This window comes from Carya illinoinensis, chromosome 7 (assembly GCF_018687715.1).
Source record: "Carya illinoinensis cultivar Pawnee chromosome 7, C.illinoinensisPawnee_v1, whole genome shotgun sequence".
In the NCBI taxonomy this organism is placed as follows: domain Eukaryota; kingdom Viridiplantae; phylum Streptophyta; class Magnoliopsida; order Fagales; family Juglandaceae; genus Carya; species Carya illinoinensis.
In genome coordinates this window covers 36,891,455-36,912,810 of record NC_056758.1, presented here as the reverse complement: position 1 = coordinate 36,912,810, position 21,356 = coordinate 36,891,455, and the positions used below count along the sequence as shown (strand labels likewise).

The window sequence follows — 21,356 nt, the reverse complement described above, 5'->3', positions numbered from 1 at the left end:
TAACTATTATAATATGTCAATATATTAATATATACTAGTACTATATATTATAGTTATATATTAAAGAATATAATACTTGTGTAATATTGTGATATATTAATAATTAATTATATAAAATTATTTATATAAATAATAATATTTATTTATTTTCATTCGATCCAGTATGGGGTGGAAAACTCCTAGACCACAATCAGACAGAATGAATTTAGTTTTATAAAAATTGGACTAGGCCGGACTCGATTCAATTGGGTCCTATAAAAAAATGACCAATCTTATTGGTTTCTCTAATCCGAACCGGCCGAATCTCACCCCTACCTATAAATAACTTCAAAAAGTTTTATAAAAAATGATGGCTTACAACGTAAACCATTTAATCTCATTTGATTGGGACTACTTAACCCACTAGCTCTGTATTTTACATTTTAATTTTCATCATCTTCTTATCATTCTATGATATGGCATTAGATGATTAGAGATTATATATTATATTTCACTTATGAACTTATTATCTAATATCATGTCATGAAATAATACAAAAATGATAAAAAAATAGATAATAAATAGATTTTTACATATATATATATTTAGAACCCTCATTTTTAATATACTCAGTCCATCACTAATATGAAAACTTATTACATCAACTATGTCAAAAAATTATTGATGTTTTAAATTTTCTAAAGTTATAATATAATAGATTATACTATAGCTGAAACCTGACATATTCGGAGCGATTTTTTGGTAAAATTGACGAGAGGAAATAGGGAGGATTAATCGATCGTAACTGGGTGATGGAGATGAGAAAAACCGGCAGTATTGATTCCGGCGATTCACGGTTGATTTTCGGTTCCCCTAGCGACGCTAGTCGTCTGAGAGAGAGAGAGAGAGAGAGAGAGAGAGAGAGAGAGAGAGAGAGAGATAAGTGAATCGTGGGAAAGAAGAAGAGAATGAAGAAGACGATGTAATCATCAAATGACGCCGTTTGGTTATAAATCAAACAACATCGTTCTACTTGTTTATTTTTTTCCATACCTCATAAATAAAATGATGCTGTCGTTTAGTTGTGTTTAAAACACAACTTTAGGCCTGAAATGACGTTATTCCACTTAAATTTTAGTAGAACGATATTTTAGATAAATATAAATTAAAAAAATAATAATATATGGGGTTGATTGGTTTAGCAATTTGAACTGGTATTAAACCGCGATCAAATTGAAGCTCGTCAGTTTTGTTAAAATGCTACTGCTCGCCGACCAATTTCCTATTGATTCCAGCCTCTAGTAGTCGGTATGTGTCTATTACGGTCGATTTTTCAGTTTTTTTGTACACTCATAAATTCTATTACACATAACATGCTAACATACCAACTTTTGTGTAGGAAAACTAAAAAAGAAATTACTAATCTTACTTAAATTTTCAACCACGTATTAATTCTAATATTCACGCAGTGGGAGTGGCTACCCGTCCCGTATGAATAGTTTGTTATGACCTCACCCCATATAGGGTTTTATTACACCCTACCCCGTACACCTATCTTAAAAATCGTAAATTGCGTAAATATGGTATATTTTTTTTTAAAATAAGTAAGATTTAATAGTAAAAAATTAATTTTTATGTTTCTTACTTAATTATTTTTTTAAAAAAATTATATATATTTTATGATTATAAATATCATTTTTTATATACAAACTATAATTCTTAGGCGGGTGGTACCTCTCAAGGTCGCGAGGATATAAACGTGAATTTGCCCAAAAAAAAAATAAAATTAAGGAGGTTTGTTTATAACCCGTTAAAGTGATCTCACAATTTGTTTTTCTTGATAATCACACATGAAGTTTTATATAGAAGTATGATAACTCAATTTCTAGTACCCTCATGTAAAGGAGTACTTTGGATTCTTGGAAGTCCACGAGAGAATCTAATTTTATGGAGGTCAACACGCCGTCGCTTAGGAGGAAAAAGGATAACAATTACAATCGGGCCAGCCTATCCGGACCCGCATGAAATTACCGTTTGCAAGTCCACATGACTCGCACATGATCTGTGCTATATTTGAATTCGGACCTCAGCGCCTTTTCTTCAATTCACTTTAATTCAATGCCAATCGCCCGCTTTCAAATTCGCAGATCCATTGGCCTGTTTTGCCATTCCCGTTTGATTTTATTCAAAAACTAATTAAAAAATATTTTTTTTCCCTTTCTTCGATTTCTACCATCCGGTTCTCGCACTCGTTCCCTGCCGGTCCTCCATCTCCTACAGGAACAGTTAGGTTCGGCGATTTCTTCCCTTTGGCTTTGGTCTACATCATGGTTTCGTAGCTCATCTGTCGAGGTTTTCTTATTATTTCAAAATTTTCATCAACATCTCGTAGCTTTTTATCTGATCCATGATTCAAACGGAGCATTTGCGTCGAAACCTCATTTGAGTTGATTTAGATGCAGCATATCATCGCATTTTATTTATACTTAGTTTTTCTTTAATTGACATTTGATTGAAATACACCAGGTCTCAAGTTTTTGGATGTTTTTTTTTTTTCGTTTAGATGAAAAATACGGTGCATAGAAGCGTAAGCTTGTTATTGTTTTGTTTGTAGATTATATCGTATAGTGAGTGTTTCCGGGTTTGCGATTTGGTTTAGAAGGTATCGCATAAATTGGAGATGGAGATTTCGGAAGTGAAGAATGCAGATTCTTCGCAATGCGTGCGAGTCGCAGTTAACATTCGGCCTTTGATTACGTCCGAGCTCCTACTCGGCTGTACGGATTGCATTTCCGTCGTTCCCGGCGAACCTCAGGTACCTAAATTTTCTTTTTAGTAAGTTGTATGGACTATAAACTTTCGGTTTCATTTTTCGGGTGAATAAAACGTGTATGATTGACCCTTTTTGTTTGTTTGTTTCTTTCTATAATTACAAGTTTTGTACCCTTAATTTAATACTGAGTTACCATATGGCTCGTTATAACGCATCAGTTTATTAGAATGTTGAGACGTTGTTTTGATTTGCAAATGTCGTCGGGTGTTCAAATAGGTTCAAATCGGGACCCATTCATTCACCTATGACTATGTTTATGGCGGCATGGGCTTGCCTTGTTCTGCTCTCTACGATGATTGTGTTGCTCCACTTGTTGATGCGCTATTCCATGGATACAATGCCACAGTTCTTGCATATGGCCAGGTATTTCTATATATCTAGCATTTTTGGCTTTTTTTTTTGTTTTTGGTTAAAGAATCACATCACTCATTCATTTTTTTGTTAAACCTTGATATACATATTGACTTTATTTTGTTTGTTATTAAAGACGGGGTCTGGGAAAACATACACGATGGGGACAAACTATACGGGGGAAGGAAGTAATGGTGGAATTATACCTAAAGTAATGGAAAGTATATTCAGAAAGGTTGAGGCAATGAAAGATTCCTCGGAATTTTTGATCAGAGTATCATTCATTGAGGTAGCAGATGCTTATGGTCAGTTTATTAATTTTTCTTTGTTTCAATGTTTGAATTCATTTGCTGGATGTGGTACGTTGATGACAGATATTCAAGGAAGAAGTGTTTGATTTGCTTGACCCAAATTCATCGGTTTTCTCTAAAGCCGAAGGGGCATCTTTTGCAAAGCCTACAATGCTTGCAAGAGTTCCCATACAGATAAGAGAAACGGTGAATGGAGGAATAACTCTTGCTGGTGTGACTGAGGCAGAAGTTATGACTAAAGAAGAGATGGCGACACATCTATCTCGAGGTTCTCATTCTCGTGCCACTGGGAGTACAAATATGAATAGTCAATCAAGGTACACATCTCATTATTCTAAATCAATTTAAAACTATTCATTTTTTTTCCTCTTCACCATTTTGCATAGCCAATATGGCTTTTATGCCTTCTTTTTAAAACATGCTGTTTCTTATGTTATTGGATTTTATATAGTTTCTAACGTTGAGCCATATATTATTCATTTTACTGTTTTTCAGTCGCTCACATGCTATCTTTACAATTACAATGGAACAAAAAAAAATTTCTCAATGCCTGGCTGGAGCTATAAATGATGACCTTGGTGATGATATCTTATGTGCAAAGCTACATTTAGTCGATCTTGCTGGATCTGAACGTGCAAAAAGAACAGGTGCAGATGGAATGCGTTTCAAAGAAGGTATATCTAACGTTTACCACATTGGAGACTTTCACTGGTCAAGGGATTTCATCCTGTTACATTAGGTTTAGGGGTTGTTGGCTTTTTTGGGTAGCCATCTGTTGGGAATTTGGTATTTAGAATAATAAATTTGTTAAATCATTTTAATTGGTGCTTGTGTTTGACTTGTTTGTGTGGTTTAGGCATACATATCAATAAAGGTTTACTGGCTCTTGGCAATGTGATAAGTGCTTTGGGAGATGAGAAAAAGAGGAAAGAAGGAGGTCATGTTCCATATCGTGATAGCAAGTTAACAAGATTGTTACAGGCAAGGGAACAATCTTTCTCCTTTCCCACTTAATTTTTTAGTGAGAACTTCCCGCAATTTGCTGTGTAGAGTTGATAGAAGATTAGCTAAGGCTTTGATTGCTTCACTTACTCTATTTCTTATGGTTTGATGACTAGGGACACTTCTTGTTTGTTGAATCTATATTTTTAATTACTTATAAAAGTATTTCAGGAGGATGTACTTATAAAAAAGGGACCTATAGAGGATATGCATATCTTGTGAAAATGGACCTGTATATTATATTTTATATTACATAGGAAGCACACAATAATCAAGAGCTGTGTGGTGAATCTTCAGTAAGAGCCATTTTTTTTTTTATTTTTAAAATGACACATTTCTTATTGGTAAACAACACATGCACTCAGTGAAATTTCACGTTTTCCATTTCATTCTTATTTGAAGGAGTTGCATTGAGCTAGAGCTCATTCACTTATTGACACATTTTGATGTTCAAGGGAAAATTATTCACTAAGCTTTAAAAAAATACTCATGCCTTGTCATTGGAATATGAATATGCAGGATTCTCTTGGAGGGAACAGCAAAACAGTCATGATTGGTATGTGTCATTTGTGTGTGCTAAGGGTTTGTAACGCTTCTTTAAGCATTTAAGTTATTGCTTTCTTGTATTTTATTTTTCATTCTATTTCACAAAATTTTAAACAAATTTTTATGTTTATTTTGTCTATGATTGAAGCTTGTGTCAGTCCTGCTGATACAAATGCTGAGGAAACCCTAAACACTTTGAAGTATGCAAATCGTGCTCGTAACATTCAGAACAAGGCAGTTGTAAGTTTTCTTTTATATTGCTTTTTTGACATATCATGTCGTGCTTCTCTTCCTGATGAACTTGCCTTCTTTCTTGATATAGATCAACCGCGATCCAATGGCAGCTCAGGTGCAGAGAATGAGGAGTCAAATTGAGCAGTTGCAGGCCGAGCTTCTATTTTATCGTGGGGATGCCAGTTCACCATTCGAGGAACTCCAGGTATATCATTGTGTAAAAAAAGTTGTGTGTGATCCTTGTTTGCTAGTTTCAGATGTTTATTAACCTTTGGATTTTCCAGATTCTCAAACACAAAATATCTTTACTTGAAGCAAGCAATGCAGAGCTACAGCGGGAGCTTCAAGCACGTCGAGTTACTTGTGAGCATTTAACACAACGTGCTCTTGATGCTCAGGTATGATCTAATTTTTCCTTTACAGAAGCATTAAGAAGTCATCATTTGCTTGCAATATCTTCCCGATGCTAGAAAAATTCCAGTTTTGAGATCTCACCTGCATTTACTCCTTCAGGTTGAAAAAGACAAGCTGATTGTCAAAATTGAATCAGCTCGAAATGGTAAAACTTGGGATGAGATTGATTCCAGTTCAAATCAGGTTTGAGTGCACTGATTTCTTTGCTCAAGTTATTGCAGCTTTTTGATGGAACAAAACATTTTACTAATTTTTTTGCAAAATCCCAAACCTTTTCAGGATTTTGACTTGATAAAAAATTATGTGACAAAAATTCAAGATTTAGAGGGAGAGCTATTGCGCATCAAAAGCTCAAAAAGCAGCCAATTTGTTGATTGTATTGACTTAGATGATGACCGATTTTGCTCAAAAAAAGCATTATTTCCATGCACTAATGAGTATCCATCAGATTTTGACACAAAAGCTGTGGATCTTTCAGGTAACTTGTAAAATGCTCTATTCTTTATTTTGATTTATATTGTTTACTTTCGTTTAATTTTATTGAGCATAGAAGCTTTGCTGGTCTTTATTGCAATCGATATCAATGCTTTTCGTTGCTTTCCACCTAATGGAAGCCACCCCATGATATTTTTCATTTTTAGTGGTTAGGGTACAACAGTGGTTAGGAATATTATGCATTTGATGGGATATTGTTGCCCATAATTTCTTGTAGTGTAGTGATGTCTAGAAATTATATTTAAGCTTTAGAGGTGGCTATGTGACAGCACAAATGAAATGAAATATCAAATTCATATGCAGATGAGATTGAGGATGATGACAAGGAGCTAGAACATTCCTCCATTCAAGAAAAACTGGACATGGAACTCAAAGAATTAGACAAAAAACTTGAGCAGAAAGAGGTAAAACTAATCATCTTTTTATTTATACAACCTTTGCTTCCTGTTTGGTTGTATGCTCAAATTTAAGGTGATGTTTTTTTTTTTTTGGTTGGCAGCGTGTTTTCCCTTTTGTTGCTTCTTAACCCATATATCTGTGTTTATTCATAATGGAATGTGCCTTTTGTTTTTGTCCAAACTCTCCATGGATCACCTACTTGACTTTGCGAAAATCATCTAATAAATCACTTGATTAAATGTGAGAAGCTTTTCCTTATCAAGATAGAAGAAAAAAAAAACTATATATATTTCTTCTTGGCCATCTACATATTTGTTTATGGGATTTTGTTTCAAAACTCTATATCTCTTATGACCTTGGATTTGCATGTTTTTGCTTCGTTTCTGACGTCATTTACGTGTTTCATATTTTACTTGTGGAAGGCTGAAATGAAGCGGTTTGCAAATGTTGATACTTCGGTTCTTAAACAACATTACGAAAAGAAGGTTCTGGAGCTAGAACATGAGAAGAAATCTTTGCTGGTCAGTGCTGTTTCTGTGAAAGTTAGGCTGTGATTGATAGGTCATTCTACTAAGCCATTTTCTACCCTGTTGTTATTTGGCAGAAAGAGATTGAGGAACTGAGACACAATCTTGCAAATATTTCATCGACTTCTGATGATGGTGCTCAAAAGTTGAAGGAAGATTATCTTCAAAAGTTGAATATCCTGGAGGCACAGGTGAATATTGACTCACCCTGCCCTCTCAAGTTTCAATGGCGTTCATAGTTCATAGTTCTGAGAGACTGAGACTCATGCTTTGGGTTGCAGGTTTCAGAGTTGAAGAAGAAACAAGATGCTCAAGCTCAACTTTTGAGACAAAAACAAAAAAGCGATGAGGCCGCAAAGCGACTACAAGATGAGATCCAGAGAATAAAGTCTCAAAAGGTTCAACTTGGTTGTAGAAGGCATTTGTTACTCGAGTAGACAAAATAATCTTTTCTTAATATCAGTTGTATATTTTGTTTTTTAGGTTCAACTGCAACATAAGATTAAGCAAGAGTCTGAGCAGTTTAGGTTATGGAAAGCATCACGAGAGAAAGAAGTTCTTCAGGTATGCAGAAGTAAAATGATCCTCCTTGCATGTTTAGATGGTTTTATAGAATGTTGACTTGTTAAAACTGTATCTGTTAAAGCTTGAAAGTGGCAATGAATGTTGACTTGTTAAAGATTTTGTAGACATTTATTTCTGTGCATATAATGTGATGTAATGTCACTGGATGAAAGATATAATGCTAATAGCTGATTAGGATGATTCAAAAGCAAGTCCCTAATGCTCACCACCTGTGATTTGTTGTGTTTACTTGCCTATTTTTGTGAGCTCTTGAGGGCCTTTTAGAAGTTAGAACCCATCGCTCCGAGTGTGGTCAGCCATCTCTCTCTCTCTCGGAGCGTGGGTGCATCGCTTGTGCATTAAATGACAGTCAAATTGTGATATATATTTTTTATTATATAAAGCCATATATAAAAATCACTGAACAAGGTTGTTGTCACAGATTTTAGGGTGCTGTAAGAAAGCCATCTATAAATCGGAATCCTCTCGTTAGTAAAATTATCTTCCACTTTATCTACAAAAGTTACATTTTATCAATAATTTGGTGAGTTTTATGGCTTCATTCTAAACATGGGAGAATTTTCTTGATTACGAATCATAAAACGTTTTGGCATTTTGAAATGATACGGAGTAGCAGAAATCTGCTGTTGATAGATGCATAGATAATGTATATTGTTTTGATTTGAGATTTTTAAGATGCTATCATGGAGCATCTTGACTGTTGTGTTTTATTAACATTGCTCCTTATCCCAAGTCATAAGATGTATAATACGGAAATAAGTTTTTTGGACTTCATTTTTTTTTTCATGACCAGCTTAAGAAAGAGGGGAGGAGGAACGAGTATGAGATGCATAAGCTAATGGCTCTGAATCAAAGGCAAAAAATGGTAAGCTGATGTTCGTCTAGAATATTAGTGGTCACACAAGTTTAAGAGAAACTCTTCTTACTTGTTGTATTTCTTGCCAGGTTTTGCATCGAAAAACAGAAGAAGCTTCTTTGGCTGCAAAAAGGCTAAAGGAACTTCTAGAATCTCGAAAGGCTTCCTCACGCGAAACTTCCAGTTAGGAGATATACTGCATCATGCAGTTCATTTTTTTTCTGAGTGTTTATAACTTGTTGACGAGATATCTTTTATATGCAGGTGCTGGAAATGGCAATGGTCCTGGAATTCAGGTATTTATAATACCCTGTATATGGACTACTTAGAAAGAAACTATATTTGAAGGATTGGTTTGTGAATGCAATGATGACTAAATGATCTGGTGTTATATAATGATGACTAACACATTCTTGTTATTGAGAAGGCCCTGATGCAGGCGATTGAACATGAGCTTGAAGTCACCGTGCGGGTACATGAAGTACGTGCTGAGTATGAGCGTCAAATGGAAGAGTAAGTCTAATTTATTTTATTCTTCCACTTCATGAATCCATTTAGAGGTTTTGTGCCTTTTCGAGTTTGTTTCTTTATTAGCTGGATTAGAGACTGTCGGTAACTAATATTTTTGCAGGCTACGTCGATTTCAAAAAACACTTCAAACAGTTTCTTATTTGTCGTATCCTGGATTTTCTTTCTGAAGCCTAAACAAGTCTCTTACTGTCTGTTATGCTTTTGAGGTGTCATTGATATCTATAAAATAGTGGGTCAAGAAAAAAAGGGAAAAAGACTTTAGTTAAGGAAATTTTTTCATGGAAAATGGTTGCTAGAGCATGAGGAATGTGGAGATGGTCATTTCGAGACCTAATCTTGAGAACTAGGCCAATGAATCCAGAACTTTGACGGGAGGTAGAGTTTGTAGTAACACTTTTAAGCAAGACACAATTGTTGCAAGACCAAGTAATGTGAGAACTGGGGCAATAAGTTCAGAACTTCGAGTGATTCCTGTTATTCTGGTAATTGTAGCTCAATTAAGACATTTATTTGACAATTAAATCCGGGTTCTTGTAAGGTGAAAATAGAACTTTAGTATTGTATAAATTAGTCACAGATATTAATTCTGGTAGTATGTTTCAATTGATGGGAAGAATGAGATATTAAATTTCTATCTCGCATTGGTTAAATCATGTTGATTCAATATTGTCTCAAATGCTTGAAATTTATTCATCATAGTCTCGTAGCCACGTTAGTTTAGGAGCTGTCTTTCATGTTTAATTTTTCTTTCTATGTGGAAATTTTATATTGAATTTTTTGCTCATATTATGAGTTTTCACACAAGTATAGTGACGTTCTTATGGGACTTCTATTTCAGTTTTTTTTTTTTCCCCCCCTACCTGATTTTATCCGATCGATGTTTCTTGATCTTATAGGAGGGCTAGGATGGCCAAGGAGGTTGCAAGACTGAAGGAAGAAGCAGCCTTGTTCAAGCAATCAAATATGAGGTGGCTTTGTTCTCATATTATTGAGTGTTCTCTGTATTAGGTTTTTTATTCTCCTTAGATGGCATCCAATGCTTGAATATCATTAATATTTTTTATTTTTTTACCTTTCATTGCTTTTAATGTAGAGAGGGCACTGAGACACTGTCTCCGGGTGCAAGAAATTCGAGGATTTTTGCACTTGAAAACATGCTTGCTACTTCATCTAGCACCCTGGTTTCGATGGCATCACATTTGTCAGAAGCTGAAGAGCGTGAACGAGGTTTTAGCGGCAGGGGTCGTTGGAACCAAGTCCGGTCGCTAGCTGATGCCAAAAATATAATGAATTATTTGTTCAATTTAGCATCCTCCTCTAGGTAGCAACTTTTTTCTCAAGTCAAAAGATTTCCATTTCTTAGTTAGAGTTTAAGGTTGGTTTTTTTTTTTTTTTTTAACAATAAAACTTCGTGATTTTAGCTGAGCCTTTTCTTTCCCTTCCTTTCCAAGGTGCTTGGTACGAGATAAAGTAGTTGCCTGCAGAGAGAAGGATTCAGAAATAAGAGATTTGAAGGAAAAGATAGTAAGGCTCAGTAGCTACGGCAGGCAGTTGGAGATGCAAAAAACAGAACTTATACAACAGGTGAAGTCACAGGTGAGTACATTTGGCGTTTGGTGCGATCCATTCCTTTATCGGTTTGTAGTAATTAATTGGATGGTTTATTTTTGGCAAACTAATGGGTGGATAAAAATGAATAGAGTAAGTGTCCAAAAATTTAAATTAATGGAAAGATATAGATTTAATTATCTAAATTATATTTCAACTAAGAACGGGAAAGAGAGACTCTTTCTGTAATGGTGCATTTGGCACAAACATGCATACGGGTAATTTGACCAAATTTTATATTCTGAGAGATCAAATTTAGTTCAACCATGAATCGTGATGCTCTTAAGTGGAGATCCATGGTCAATAGATGGCATGAGTGGTATATTGGGTCTGAAAGGATACCCTACTATTGCTATCTGCAAATCTTTCGACTTTGTCGATATGTTTGTCAGTTTGGATTATTCTGAAACTTCTTTGTGATGACTCCACTGGCAACTTAATATATTTTTTGAAACATTGTAATAGAATTCAGCATTGAAGAAATATTCCACGAGAAATGCGGCAGACTACAGTATGCAGGACCTAAATAATGGAGGACATAAATATGACTTGCGCAAGCAGGTAGGTGCCCCTTCTGTGGGCCTCTTCCATTGAGCATTTGCCCCCCGAATTGGTTGCTATTTCTTGTTTTGACCATTAGCTAATATTGATTGGCTGAATTTTTCCCTGTATGATTCTAGGATCACAGGAGCTCCATTTTCTTATTGGAGGACATGGATACTTCTGAGTCAGAACATTCGGATGGGGAAAGAACTGATGACGAATGGGTAGCGCCAGGTATGGGTAGGAAACGAAACTCTAAAAGCGGAGGTCGTTCAAGCGTAGCATCCGATCAATCTGATCCCAATGATTCAGAAAGCTTGAAATTAGGTCGTTCAGGTGAGGGAATTACTGATGGAACTGCTAATACCCCATCAGGTCCATGCTGCTCTTGTAGTAAAAACTCTTCATGCAAAACAACGAAATGCGCTTGCCGAGCTGCTGGGGGTAATTGTGGGAGTTCTTGCGGTTGTGTGCCCATGAAATGCGCCAACAGAGAATCTGTCTTGATCAAGGACTCTGACGAGACACCACAATTAGAGATTGTTGAAAGGAATGGAAGTGGTTCAGGGTCAGATGAAATAGAGAAGAGTCGCATTCTTGCTTCGCAAGGTGCAATGTTACTTCAGAGCGCTTTGGTCGAGAAGCCTGCCGAGACAAATGATGATAATGGGTCCAAAAGGAAGCCTTTATCTGATATCGGAAACACATTGGTATGTCTTGTTCTCACCCGGTCTTTCTAAAAGCTTACAAGTATCAATCTTTACTTTGCGCAATATAAACTTCTTCGCTTATTTATATTTGTAAATTACAGGCCAAGTCAAGTGCACCAAAGCCTAATCGGAGAAAGAAATGGCGAAAATCTACCATCCTGCTTGTTTCCAATCCTCCACCATCCTCCCAGCCAGAAAGCGCTGATGCCACACAGAAGTCGGATAACAATAATAATACTAGTGATGTGGACATCCCTTTGAAGTTACCCAGGGCCATGCGATCGGTTGCATCGAATAGTAGCAACCCATTAAGAGAGAGGAATGCCGGCAAATCGGATGTGTTTGCGAATAAGGAGTCTGCTATTCTTGCTCCACCAAGCCCTCAGAAAAGAACATCAGAAGAGAAAGAGAACAATGGCCTTTGACTTGGATCGTTATATCCCTGTTCCTGATTGGTGATATTTATAACCATCATTGTGAACTTTTTTTCTTTTAGATGTATGAAATTGCCTTGATTCCATGGACTACGTTTTTAGCTGATTTGTCGAGGAATGGATTTTGATATTAAACAATCCACAAATATTGTGGCTAGTCAGCTTTCATCACTTCGAGCCACCTTTTGTGGCGTATGATTATGAAGTGACTTGTTCAGTTTAACATTCGAGAAGTTGAAACAAAGATCAACCTTATTCTTCTTGGTGGTAGGCTTTTAGAGCATTGGTAATTGACTAGTTATTGCCAAGTCTAAAATAAAATTTTAATATGGTCTTTTAGTTATAATATGAACTTTTAACTAGACTAGTCTAAATTGGACTAGTTATTTTAAATTCTAAATAATAATATAATATTATATATTTGATAATATTTGATAATTTTTTCTAATATTTTACAAATACACTTCATATATTAATTAATAACTTCATTAAAAAGTAAAATTATTATTTTAGAAATATTTTAATATAGAATATCCAAGTTTTTACAATAAATATATCCTTACTATATTAGAAAATTGTAAAAAATAGTAGACATTTTTACAATAGATATCTCTTGCTATATTAGAAAAAAAAAAAAATAGAAATATCCTGTATGTGATTGTCAACGAGAGAGTGAAACTTTTTATGTAATTTTGGTCTTTATACAAGAGGGGAGGGAAGCGTGAGTATGAGATTTTAAATAATAAAATATGATTTTGAACTTTGCACAGGAGCTCTCTAAGTATGGTGAGAAGCTTAAATTTACTGTAGATAAAATCTTAAACTTCTTATGTATGGCTAGTCCAATGTAGAGAAAAATAAGCTTTAACTTCAAAATTTTAGACTTGCATTGGGTAATGACTAGTCCATTGTCAATGCTCTTAGTAGTTTAATATATTTATTTATTTAAATGAATAATCATTCAAAACGTATATTAATAAGTGTAAATAAATAATGGTGGCATTATATTGGTAAAATTTAAATTCATGAATTAGATATGAGAGAATTCATCTACAGTCATAATGATACTTGAATGTTATTGTCATTGTCATCTTATATTATAATCATGGTAATAGAGTTACTTTTAGAAGGCGAGCAAAAATTAGGGAGAAAATAGTAGAAAATCATAATTCGATAGCTTTAGGGCTTAGAAATTTTTTATTATTAAGCTGGTGAGGGTTATCAATAAAGTTGGGGTACTGTCTTCTGCTTAAAAAAAAAAAAGTAAATTCAATAAAGTGATTGATTATATAATGTAATTTGATTTAAAAGATAAATTTTAAAATCTAAATATTATAAAATGTTATAATTTAAATGAAATGGACGATGTGTTGTATATATCATCTTCATATATTATACTTATTTATTTTTATTCTTTTTAAATTAATTAATTTTTCCTATTTATCATCCTTCCACTACCTATTTAATAAGATAAAAAAATTATATGTAATATATAATCGGAAAATGATGAGTAAAATTTTTCTATCTTACTATTCGCCTATATGCCTAGTTGCTTAAGATGACGTTTTGGCCCAAGCATAGGGAACGTTTGGCAATAAAAGGACTCGTCGTCTATAGTTTTATGCACACGCCTGTCTATATCTATCCATTTAGGGGTAATACCGTAATATAAGGAAAATTTGAGTATTTTACCTTTACAGTCTGATGTGGCAAATTTGAAATGCAAATGCTTTTGGCTCCAATTGGGTAGTATGATGCCGTTGCAAAAGGGTGGTCTGGATGTAATAATCAAAGGAAGAAAGTTACAGTCAAGCAGACAAACCATGGATCCCTATATATATAATTAACAAACTTATTAGTTATTTCTTCATCAGTAGGAAGGGCTTCGGGATCCGATCTACACCGAATCGCGAAAACCGTTTAGGGTTTTCTTTTGAATTTCGCTTTTCAGTTTCTCTCCTCCGACGACTCCGCAGCCGTTGCTGCATTCCAGAAGATGAAGAAGACGAATCGTCGCTCAAAGGAAGCGAGCCCAGTGTACGCCTCGTCGTCAGCTCCTGAAGATAAGCAAAACTTACATTACGAGGAGAAGATTCGTCAGCTCGAACAAGAGAATAAGGCTTTCCAGGTCAGTGCTATATTATTATTCCTTTCAATGTTTCAAGATGAATTGATGGCAGTTTGATCGATTGCTAGGTTTTCTTGTTACTGAGAACTAGAGGAACAAGGTGCTTTAGTAGGAAGAATTTTATACAACTATCTGGTGTCATTCTTTTAGAGTCTGTTTGGTAGGTGAGAAAATGTCGGAAAAGCCAGAGTCGGCGCTAATTCTTTCCGAGGCTTTAAGATAGGTAGAAATTAAGACAGTTTGTTTGGTGTTGCTTTTAAAGCATGCATCCTTGTTTCAGAGTTTACACTTGCAAAATCTTACGGATATCATGAGTTGTTTCCCTTTTACATGGCTTCTTTCCCGTCCGGATATGAAAAATGAAAGCATCGAAAGGCGCTTTGAAAAGGATCTGTTCCCGATGCAATTCTGCTTTGGAGAAAACTTTGAAGAACACTAGGAAGCAAATTAGGCACCGCATCCCCCCTTCCCTCTTCCTTTTCTTTCTTGAATGAAAACCAGTTATTTTAAACAATGCCTTGAACAAAAAATTGGCAGAAAGAGATTGCGGAACTAAGGGAAAGACTTGCCAATGTTTCATCTTCTTCTGGTGGTGGTGTTGAAAAGCTCAAAGCGGACTATCTGCAAAAGCTGAACGTCCTTGAAGAACAGGTGAAAATATTTGCGTCGTGATAATATGGTTGATAACACTGTTACATTTTCTGAAACCATATTCTGTTGCAGGTAACAACGTTGAAGAAGAAACAGAATGTTCAGTCTCAATTCTCAGTACAAAGACCAAAAGGTGACGAAGCAACAAAAAGGTTGCAGTTTGAGATTCAAAGTTTGAGGGCTCAGAAGGTGCCATATTGTTGTAGATAAGCACGTCTATACAAATTGCTTATTTCTATGTTTCAACTATGAACCACTCTCATATTATTTAGGTTCAACTGCAATGTAAGATCAAGCTAGAGTCCGTGCAGTTTAGGATATGCAAAGCTTCACTGGAAAAAGAAGTTCTTCAGGTATGTGCATTACTGAAGGGACTTGACGTCATTCCATCTTTTTTATTCCTTTGGAGATTGGAATTTAAAGGTTGGCACCCTGAATAATATGAGGTGTAGGCATACAATGTTTGGGGAGGATTAAGTTGGATTAATTAATTGTTTTTTATGTATTAGACTTGAATGCTTTAAATTTGACCTCTCGTCTCAGAATGTTTAAGAATTTATGTTTTAATTTTTATTGTTTATAATAATTATATTTGGGAGAATTTTGATTGAAAAAGGTTGCTTGCATGCATTGTTTGATGATGCTTTGACTATGTATCAGTGTATCAGAACAATTTAGTATTGCCTGACACTTTGTGTAGTGAATTTGAGGCATTGTATTATATTTCCTAGTCTATCTGAGAATGCATTGGATGGAGTTGACAAAAGGATGTATTGCTCAACTTGTTTTGGTATTAAGTGGTTACTTGGGGTGTATTAGAGCCATGGCAATTGAAATTTTGAAGCTGGATCAAACTGTAGAATATTTTTATAACTCTGTGCTCTAAATATTTTTTTTTTTATCATCGTTTGGAATAATGGTGATTTAAGCTTGTAACTTGCTTTGATTTTATTGATGTTTCTGTTGGTACACGTGGATAATTTCTGGCCCTTTTTATCTTGAATTTTTCATTATGTGAATGCATTTGTCCTGTAATATATCTACATCAACAGCTTAGGAAAGAGGGAAGGAGGAATGGGTATGAGGTGCAAAAGCTATTCGCTGCAAACCAGAGACTCAAGATGGTAAAGTAGTGTTTTGTTTAGGATTCCAGTAGCTTACCACTTGCTGAAACGTCCTATTTTCTGGTTTTTTTCAATCTATAATTTCTGGGAAATTATTTTTCTTACCTTCAGTCCTTTTATGGCAGGTTTTACAGCGGAAGACAGAAGAAGCTTCCATGGCTACAAAACGGCTGAAAGAGCTGTTAGAATCTCGAAAAGCTTTGTCTTATAGATCAGCTGGTTAGGAGATTTACTGCCCCATTCAGTTCATTTGGTTTTGAAAAACTACAACATATTGACATTTTCTTTTCTTCTTTTTGGTTGAAAATCATGCAGGTGCAAGAGTTGGGAGCATTCCTGGAATTCAGGTACTTCATAACCAAACTGGAAGGCTTAAGCTCTATATTCATGCACATGCTTTTACATTGGCCATTTGATATTTATATATAATGTTCACTTCGGATTTGCTTTTGATGGGATGACATGTGTGCCTAGATTCATCTCAGGGATGTTTGCAATTGGATTTGGTTCTATCATTTGGAAAGTATCTATACCTTAATATGCTTTCGTATATAAGCATAGACACCCATGAAATACTTGTTCATGGCCAAAAAGATCATGGGTATAATGCTGAAAATGTTTGCATATTTTTCTTCTCCACTTCAATCCAATGTTTGCATATTTGTTGCAAGTTGCCATTGGAACTATCAAAACCCCTAGGGTTTGGCTCAAGCGGTAAAGGCCTTGGGCTTGGGGGTATGTGCCCTTCAGGTCTAAGGTTCAAATTTCTTTAGGTGCAAACAATCTCTAGGGGCCATTGGACTAGGGGATTTTCTCCTTGAATTACCTGAGTTGCACTTGAGGGAAACTCCTTACTGAGGGCCTGTGCACCCCTGGGATTAGTCGTGACGTTGTTCCTGGACACCCGGTGCCAATCAAATTTTTTTTTTTACTTAAATCAAATATTTCATATTGGAATCTTTGGGCCTGAGACAATGTTTATTTAAATTTTGACAGTCTCCCATGCAAATTAAGGGTGAATTGGTGTCTTGATAACAATGGAAACTTCTTATCCTCTTGAAATTCAACCAGAGAGTTTAAACTCAGAAGTTATATACTATGATGCGTTGTAAGGATGTAAATCGGTCTGGTTCGGGGGGGATGATGGACCAAAACTTTTGGTCCATCATTTTCTCGGACTGCACCGGACCGATCACCCCTAGTGGGCTAGACCAGACCTTTAACTATCGGTTCAGTTCGGCCCAATTATTTTGTTATTTTGGGTTTGATGTGTTATGTAAATAATAGAGTATGTATGAATGTATTATGTATCTACATATATTATCATATGATTTATGATACATTATTAATTGATAGCATATATTATTTAACATTTTGTATTGTCAATGATAATAGATTAGATGAAAATTGCATATTTAACTTATATAATTACTATATAAAATAATATATTATATTATTAAAAATATATATTCCAATCGGTTGGTTTTGGTCCGGTTCGGTCCAGTCCAAAACTTATAGACCTCGGGACCGGACTAAACCCCTTCGGTCCTACAAATTGTGGACTTAAACCGATCACACCAATTTTTAGTCCGGTCAATTTTTCTGTTTCAGACCGAAAATGTTTCACCCCTATGCGTGTGTGATTTGCTGGATATACCAGATGCAATAATCTTTATTTGGGTTTGATCCATGCCTAGATTGGTTCATTGGCCTTTTTGGTCTATAATTTCTTTGATAAGAATCTTTATATTTTTGGTACGGTACACCTAATTTAAGACGGTCGATGCAGGATGTCGAGCATGAGCTTGAAGTCACAGCGAGGTTACAAGGAATATGTTCTGAATATGAACGTCAAATGGAAGAGTGGGTTCTTGTATCTTTAACCCATTTTGAATTGACACTATTTTAGTTCTTTTGTTCCATTTACTTTATTTTAAAGGTTAGATCATTGGTATAAATCAGTTCAGAACTTTTTTAGTGTGATAGTTTTATCTTGTAAAGCTCAAGTTTCTGTTAGTTGTAATATAATGAGTAGATCAGAGTAGCTGACAGCCTGACACTAAATGTATTATTGAGCATTAATTATTTTCTGGAAAGAATTGTATAGATCATTTCTGGTTGTCTTCCTGGAAAATGCTGTTTATATATCTCTAAAGCATCTTAATGGGGATTCATGCGTGTCCTTTGTTAGTATCAAGTACATCTAGCAGCATATGCTTTCAGCAATTTATTTGAGGTATGTTTGTGAATCATATCTCCCTCTGGCAAATCCCTAGGGGTTGGCTCAAGTGGTAAAGGCCTTGGTCTTGGTGGTATGCTCCTTCCAGGTCTAAGGTTCGAATCCTCTCAGGTGCAAACATGTGTGCCTAGATTCATTTCAGATCCATATGATATGATGTGTTAGAATATATCTCTCTCTAAGAGCTCTCAAGTCTCTAGTTTTCAAGCACCAGATGCTCAAATGCATGCTCGGGTTCAGGCCGCCTGTATTTTCCATGTTGTTCTAGATGGAATGGATAATAGGCATTCAAGTTGCAGCAGGAAAAGGTTTTTAGAGCATTGGGTTAGTGATGCTAGAGTTAGAAATGATCCATTTTTCTAATCTTGTTATGTTCTTTATCAAAATTTTAATTAATCTTCTCCATGTCTCTTAACTTTTAACCAGATTCATATTCCTTGATTTTTTGTATTACTCATGCTTCTCTTTTGCTTAATCTGCTAAAATTAAGCTCCCAGTTTTTACAATTTCAAGATGCATGTGGAACCAATTTTCTGGAATGTCTGTTTCTTTCCATTAATGTATTCATCTTATCATGGGATGGATAGGATGGCTGATGAGGTTGCAAAGCTCAGGGAGGAAGCGGAAATGATGAAGCAAGAAAATATTAGGTGAGAGACTTTGTTGCTGAATTTTATTCCTGTAAGTTTCTGTTTTTGTTTCCCTGGCAGTTTATATGGCCATTCTATGCTTATAAAAATCTTAATGAAACTTTTCTTCAACCTTTAAGGTGCCAATTACAGGAGAAAGAAGTCGACTGCTTTGAGAAGGATGTAGATATGGAAGACCTAAAAGAACAAGTGTTCTACCTAAGTGGTTTGGTCAGACAACTGCATATTCAAAAGGCTGAACTTTCTCATCGGGGCAAATCACAGGTTCATGCATTTGGCTGTGGTGTGATTCTTTTTGTTTATCTTGGAATAGGCAGTTGCATTTTGACTGAGCTATGAACCTATTTAAAGCTTCAGGGTTCAAAATCAAATGCAAGATCGATTTAACATTTGAAATTAAAAAATATTTTTTGTAGTATATAAAATTAAAATATCTGTACTGATATGAGATGATCAGGATGTTTTGGGTCAACCCTCTTTTACTCTTGGGAGTAGTGATGAGTTGGAGGGCCGGGAGGCCCCTAAATCTGAACGTTTTGGGGAAGCTAACATTGTAAGGGAGAAAAAAGAAGCTGGGGTGTGCTGCTCCTGCAGTAAGAAGTCGTTGTGCAAGACAACCAAGTGTAGATGCAGATCTAATGGAGGTAGCTGTGGAAAATCATGCGGTTGTGCACTTTCTAAGTGCACCAATAGAGAAGCGGCTCCGGTCAAGTTGAGTTGCTCCCTAGAGTTAGAGATGGCTGAAAGCAGTCTGAACTGTACCAGCAATGTCGAGGCAGAAAAGACTGGCATAGCTGCTTCTGAAGGTGCAATGCTGCTTCAGAAGGCACTAGATGAGAAGTCTGCTGACATGAACGAAAATCTTAGACCAAGAAAGGAGCCTTTATGTGACATTGGTAATATATTGGTAAGATTCTCCTGACCAATTTATCTTTTACCCAAGCTATGGATATTAAGGGGGAATCCAGGGAATGGTATGGTCTCTCCAACTCTAGATTGTCTTAAAAATTTGTGGAATTCTCAATTCACTCCAATCCCCTCATTGCAGCTGATATCAGTAATATAGTGCTTGCTTTGGTTTTTCTCATTTGGCATTTAAACCTTGGATCCATCCATATTGGGGTAAGATTTTCTCCCTTCTAACAGAGAATTTGAACCTCTTCAGATTGAATCGGATGCTATAAAGTCTGGCGACACAAAGAAAGGGCAAAAGTCAGCAGTTCAGCTTGTTGCTGATGACCCTCTCTCACTCCCAGAAAATACCGAAGGCCCAAAAAGAGCAGATAAATGCGGAGTGCAGGTAGACATTCTCGGGAAATTACCAGGGCCAGTGTTACCGGCAGTCCCAAATAACGGTGCATTGACAGAGAAAGATTCTGCTCATGCTGATGAATTTGTTATTGGTAAGGCAACTGGTGTTCCTGCTCCTAGATATCCAGTTCGACGGGGTAGAGCATTTAATCAAAAAGAAAACCACAGCCTTTGAAGTGACAAATTTTCCTTAATCCCCATCATAAGAAGAAATTCATCCCAACACGCAAGTATGAGAATTTGACTTCTGTGCTTGAAGTGAAACTCTTGGAATTTCAAGAGAATATGAACCTAATGGAAGTAATGAGTTTTCGGACAGAGGGTATGGATAAAACTTTTACATGATTGGTTTGTCTGTTTGATATAGTGAATGGTCGGATGCTACTCAAATTCAGTCAACTTCTGTTGCATGAATGCTGTTGAAATTGTGCTTTTATATGAAAAGTATGGGTTTCATCTTTCTGTGTCTGTCATCAATGTCAACTAATAATAGGATTCGGTAGATAACAAATTGCATTTCAATCTAATGTTGGCGACTTTGGAGGAAAATACTATGCATTATAAGCTAGCATGCATTGAGTAAAAATATATGCATCAACCTCCAAAGCCAGATTAGATACTCCCAGAAAGCTCCATGCTTACATACAGAAACATAGATTCAGGCACCAAAATGCCTGTGACATTGAAACAGGCCATGACATTTGAAGTGATCATGCGTGTAAGTAAGCTTTAAACTCGGGCCCTGCCCAGAGAGCTTGGTGCCGTTGAGAGGGGCTCCCATGGTCGAGTCGTTGGAAGATTAATTGGAATTGAGTAGATTAATTGCTTCGGGTTCGTTAAAGCCGAAGGTGCTCAAGTCCAGCGTGAGCATAAAAAGGGTATCGAGGAAAGCTGT

General features: G+C 35.8%; 2 protein-coding genes across 5 annotated transcripts; both read left to right on the top strand.

The window, feature by feature from the left end:
- The first annotated feature begins 2,090 nt into the window (after positions 1–2,090).
- Positions 2,091–12,621, top strand: LOC122315145 (kinesin-like protein KIN-4C). 4 transcript variants are annotated; one of them, XM_043130924.1, is made up of 28 exons: positions 2,091–2,269; positions 2,642–2,794; positions 3,029–3,175; positions 3,300–3,452; positions 3,538–3,791; positions 3,970–4,148; positions 4,331–4,455; positions 4,996–5,032; positions 5,171–5,262; positions 5,345–5,461; positions 5,541–5,654; positions 5,770–5,853; positions 5,950–6,148; positions 6,469–6,569; positions 6,987–7,085; positions 7,169–7,282; positions 7,373–7,489; positions 7,575–7,655; positions 8,470–8,541; positions 8,622–8,715; positions 8,797–8,828; positions 8,960–9,045; positions 9,960–10,031; positions 10,157–10,384; positions 10,515–10,659; positions 11,137–11,232; positions 11,352–11,924; positions 12,026–12,621. In XM_043130924.1, exons 2-28 carry the CDS (start codon positions 2,660–2,662, stop codon positions 12,347–12,349), a joined length of 3,870 nt encoding a protein of 1,289 aa, XP_042986858.1. In that variant the 5' UTR covers positions 2,091–2,269; positions 2,642–2,659; the 3' UTR covers positions 12,350–12,621. The 4 variants fall into 4 exon arrangements, with proteins under 4 accessions (XP_042986858.1, XP_042986857.1, XP_042986855.1 ...); XM_043130923.1 differs by having other exon boundaries at positions 2,639–2,794; XM_043130921.1 differs by having other exon boundaries at positions 2,594–2,794.
- A 1,493-nt stretch (positions 12,622–14,114) lies between these two features.
- On the top strand, positions 14,115–20,919 carry LOC122315147 (kinesin-like protein KIN-4C). The gene is made up of 12 exons (XM_043130925.1): positions 14,115–14,486; positions 15,024–15,137; positions 15,210–15,326; positions 15,410–15,490; positions 16,190–16,261; positions 16,387–16,480; positions 16,577–16,608; positions 18,051–18,124; positions 19,088–19,150; positions 19,270–19,414; positions 19,608–20,057; positions 20,316–20,919. The coding sequence occupies exons 1-12, from the start codon at positions 14,355–14,357 to the stop codon at positions 20,634–20,636; spliced, it is 1,695 nt and encodes a 564-aa protein (XP_042986859.1). The 5' UTR covers positions 14,115–14,354; the 3' UTR covers positions 20,637–20,919.
- The last annotated feature ends 437 nt before the right edge of the window (positions 20,920–21,356 follow it).